Here is a 3792-nt window from a genome sequence, read left to right on the forward strand (position 1 = left end):
TCCTCATGTCCTGTTTCTGTGCCTGAGGTGTTCTATGTGTGGGATCTCTATAGTGTATATGGTATGCAGAGTGTGTGTGTGTGTGTGTGTATGTGTCCTACTTCAATGTCCAAGTTTTTCTCCTTGCGTGGGTCTGTTCTGTGTGTTCCCAGACTCTCCGTGAAGGCCGGGTCTCAGGGTTGCAGGTTGGAGACTGGGTTCCCACAGTGGTACGCGCCAAACCCAGGATTCAGGGATCACAGTGAGCATGGCCTACCCTACGGGAAAGTTTCTGACAACGACACCGGACACGAGCTGAAGTTTCGCGGCGCAAAGCCAGGCCAACACTGCCCCCGCGCGGTACGGTGCGGCGCTGCAGGAGGCCGGGGAGACAGGCAGACCCGGCACCTGCGGAGCGCAGCACTCCAGAGAAACAGGGATTCCACGTCTTGGGTCACAGCCTGGAAGCCCAGAAAGGGACGGAGCCCCGATCCAGCCCAGCGCTGATGACGTTGACGCATCGCGTCGCATGCCGGGTTAGCCCTTCATCATCCCCAGTCCATCTGGTCCCTAAGATGACCGGCCCAGTCCAACCCAAACCCCCAGCTTTAGTATTCGGTCCTCCCCGTTAGACTCCACTCCGCGCCGAGTCCGAGACGTTTCTTCAAGGGCCAGCAGGTGGCGATAAAGACCTGGCCAGAGCGCAAGAACAAGGTGAAACTCCAAAGAGGGAGGGGTGGCACCCAGGCTTCCCCCGGGGGTTGGGACATGCAGTGATGGGGCACCGGGTGTATGGCAGTATCTATGTTAACGCAGCAGATAAAATTTAGGAGGCCTGCCACGGTGACTCAGGCCATTTCCCCATGTGAATTTGAACACTGAATCAGGCTAAGAGAACTAAGGATTACCCGTACACAGGAATCTTTCCTGGGCTGGGGTCTGGATACCCATATCATGTACTAAAAGGTGGACAGAGAAAACTCTGGCGCTAAAGAGAAGTTGTTTATCCTCTCTGCTAGGCTGAGGTTATGGCTTGGGGTCTGCCTCAGGCACGGGTTGATTTAGGTTTGAGGTTGTGTAGTGAGTGGCCCACCCCTTGGGAAAGCATTCCCTGGGACAAGCTGAGCCCCTGGGGTGCCCTGTCTCCCCACCCCCAATATCCTGCTGTCATGAGCTTCATCCCAGCTGTTGAGTCCACCCTAATCTCCCTCACCCAGGAACCCCAAGTGGTCCCCAATCAGGCACCCAGAGTGGCTTTTACTGAGAGACCTAGTGATCCGTCCCAGCCACCTGGGAGCTGTGTTTATTTGTGGGGCGAAGAAGCACTCTCCTCATTGCCTGGCACGGGTACACTCCTGAGCAGGGGGCGCTCTGGCAGGCATTCACCTGTGAGCCTGCTGCCGGTTTGTGGTGGACGGCAGGAGCAGCTGGTAGCCCTTCGGGCGGCCTTGCTTCAGGACAGACTGCAGCACCAAACTGGGCAGAAAGGATTCCTAGAGGGAGAAGGATGCCTGGCATGGCACTGCTGAGGGGACCCCAGGGAGGAGACAGGGAGCAGGCAGGTCCCAGGGGCGGGCGGACGGGCGGGCGGGGGTGGGGTGGGGAAGCAGGTGGTTCCACACTACACCAGTCCTAGGCTGAAGCACTGCAAACCCACTCACTAGCCTGGCTCAAGGGCCTCCTCCCACTCGGCTCCACCCCGAGGGAGGCTGGGCCACACAAATCCAAGCCATAAACCCCATGGTGACTCAACAGAGAGGGTCCCCTGAGAGTCACTGAGGGATGGCGCTTCTGCGGCCCTGGGCTGCTCACCAGCTTCTGGTTCCAGGGACTGGGCAATTTGCCCACCTGATCCACATTGTTAGGGGTGTCCAGGAAGGTTCTGAGGCCTCCCCGTGGCCTTGGGATGGTGGCCCTGGAGATGAAGGGTAGGTGGCTGCTCACGGAGGCATCCTCAGAAAGGTAGAGCTGTGGTTCCTGAGCTGACCTGGTGGGGAGAGGGGCGCCTATAGCTTTTTGGCCCTGAGTTCGAGACCCATGTACAGTTTGTAGCTGGAGGACCTAGACCACAACCCTCCTGCTTCCTCTACCCACAGAGTCTCACACGCGGGGGCAGGTCCAGAATGAGGAACCGGCCACAGTGTCTTGGGCCCTGGGATAAAGGGCTCTGGGCAGACTGTCCAACCATCTCCCAACACTCCCAAGCACCCGCTCTGACACAGACACAGCTGGCAAAGTCGTCTGCTCGCTCGGAAAGATATTCTGCTGGACTAGAAGAGAGAGGAGAGTGAGTTCCTGTCCCCTCCCCCAGGGAGGGGCATACTGACATGCCCCCACCCTCTCTCCTTCCTCTGGCTGGCAAGGCTAGACAGAGCCCTGTCTCCATGGCAACCGCAGGCTCCCCAGTGCCTGACGGTTGCCTCCAGAGAAGTCCTGGGTTTTAAAACTACCTCCCTGTGACTGTTTCTGCTATACCACGAAGCTGAGCCCTGCCGTGGTCCTACTTCTGTGCCAACCATCAATGGGCCCCTTTTCTGTAAAGTAGGAGGGCCAGGTACCCCACTTTGGAAATTCCAGAGGATGCCAAGAATCTGCAGGGGTTGGAGGGAGGGGGTCTCTCGGGGCTGGATTCCCAGAGGCTACCTCTGACAGGAGAAGCTGAGGGAGGCTTGAACCTGATGCTATGGGGGTGTGCCACGGTGCTCGGCCTGTCCTGGGATTTCTGGAGCACTCAGCTCTCTGTTCTAGGCTTCCATGGCTCTTATACAACCACCCTTTGCCTCAATTTTCTCTGCAGTCAAAATAATCAGAAGCCGGGGCGCAGCATTAGCAGCACATGCCTGTAATCCTAGCTGGGAGGTGGGGGCAGGAGGACCAGAATCTCAAGGTCATCCTTGGCTACACAGTGAGCTGGGTAGGTCTGCCTGGGATACAGGAGACTCTGCATTGCTAGTCACATCGCAAATCTGCATTGCTAGTCTTAGTAGGCACAAGAGCTCTCAAGTCTATTAGCTGAAATTATATTCTGAAGCACACACATGCGCAAAATATAGGCTTCCCCGATTCATGTGAGTGTTAAGGGGAGGTGTCCTGGGGCTACTGAGTCTGGAGGACAGAAGCTGGGTACTAGGAAGCCTTGGCGCCCATCCACACAAGTCAAAGGAAGCCACCCCTAGAGCTGAGAGCTCGCTTCTGCCCGGGGTTCTGAGTTTCTCTCTTCAGACCCTCTCAGCATTTTTCAAGAGAGAAGATATTTCCTCTTCTAAGACTTGCTGGACATCTGGTCAACCTGACCCTCAGACTCTGAGAAAGATTGGGGAAGCTGCCGAGGGACTGGGAAGCTGTGTAAGCTGCGGTGGCTGAGGAAGGGCTCTTTAGTGCTAACAGGGCCCGGGCAGCCATTGTTTCCTTGGCACCATGTGCCTAATGCCACCCACCTCTGCTACCTCAGGGGTTCCTTCCTCTGTAGAGTCATTGGCCTGTTCTCTAAGGACCTGGAGCCACAACCTGTGACCTCTGCACTCCTGGCTAGTTTTTTGTTTTTTTGTTTTTGTTTTTTTTCTGGAATCTTCTGTGTGCTCACCTGCACGGTTGCGTTCCCAGTACCGGAGTGCTGTGTCCTGCAGGGTCTCGTCTGCAAATCGTACCCGGAAGGGACAATAGCGCTTGCGGGGTCTTGAGCCTTCTCCAGCAGGGCTGCAAATAAGCAGACTCTTCACTTTGGGTACCTGCGTGCTATGGAGTCTGCTGAGGGGAGAGGGTACCTGCGTGCTATGGAGTCTGCTGAGGGGAGAGGGTACCTGCGTGCTATGG

At 56.7% G+C, this 3792-nt stretch overlaps 1 protein-coding gene across 1 annotated transcript in view; it reads right to left on the bottom strand.

The window, feature by feature from the left end:
• Window positions 1–1230: 1230 nt before the first annotated feature.
• The window catches only part of C3H9orf50 (chromosome 3 C9orf50 homolog), a 6605-nt gene continuing 4043 nt past the window's right edge, over window positions 1231–3792 (bottom strand). Inside the window, exons 4-7 of the mRNA XM_021194763.1 lie at window positions 3563–3675; window positions 2084–2249; window positions 1828–1966; window positions 1231–1472 (exon numbers count right to left, since the gene is read on the bottom strand). Of these exons, the coding sequence (XP_021050422.1) occupies window positions 1362–1472; window positions 1828–1966; window positions 2084–2249; window positions 3563–3675 (529 nt within the window). The 3' untranslated portion in view covers window positions 1231–1361. The remainder of the gene's footprint in view (window positions 1473–1827; window positions 1967–2083; window positions 2250–3562; window positions 3676–3792) is intronic.

The sequence above is a fragment of the Mus pahari genome, chromosome 3 (genome assembly GCF_900095145.1).
Source record: "Mus pahari chromosome 3, PAHARI_EIJ_v1.1, whole genome shotgun sequence".
NCBI classification, from domain to species: Eukaryota; Metazoa; Chordata; class Mammalia; order Rodentia; family Muridae; genus Mus; species Mus pahari.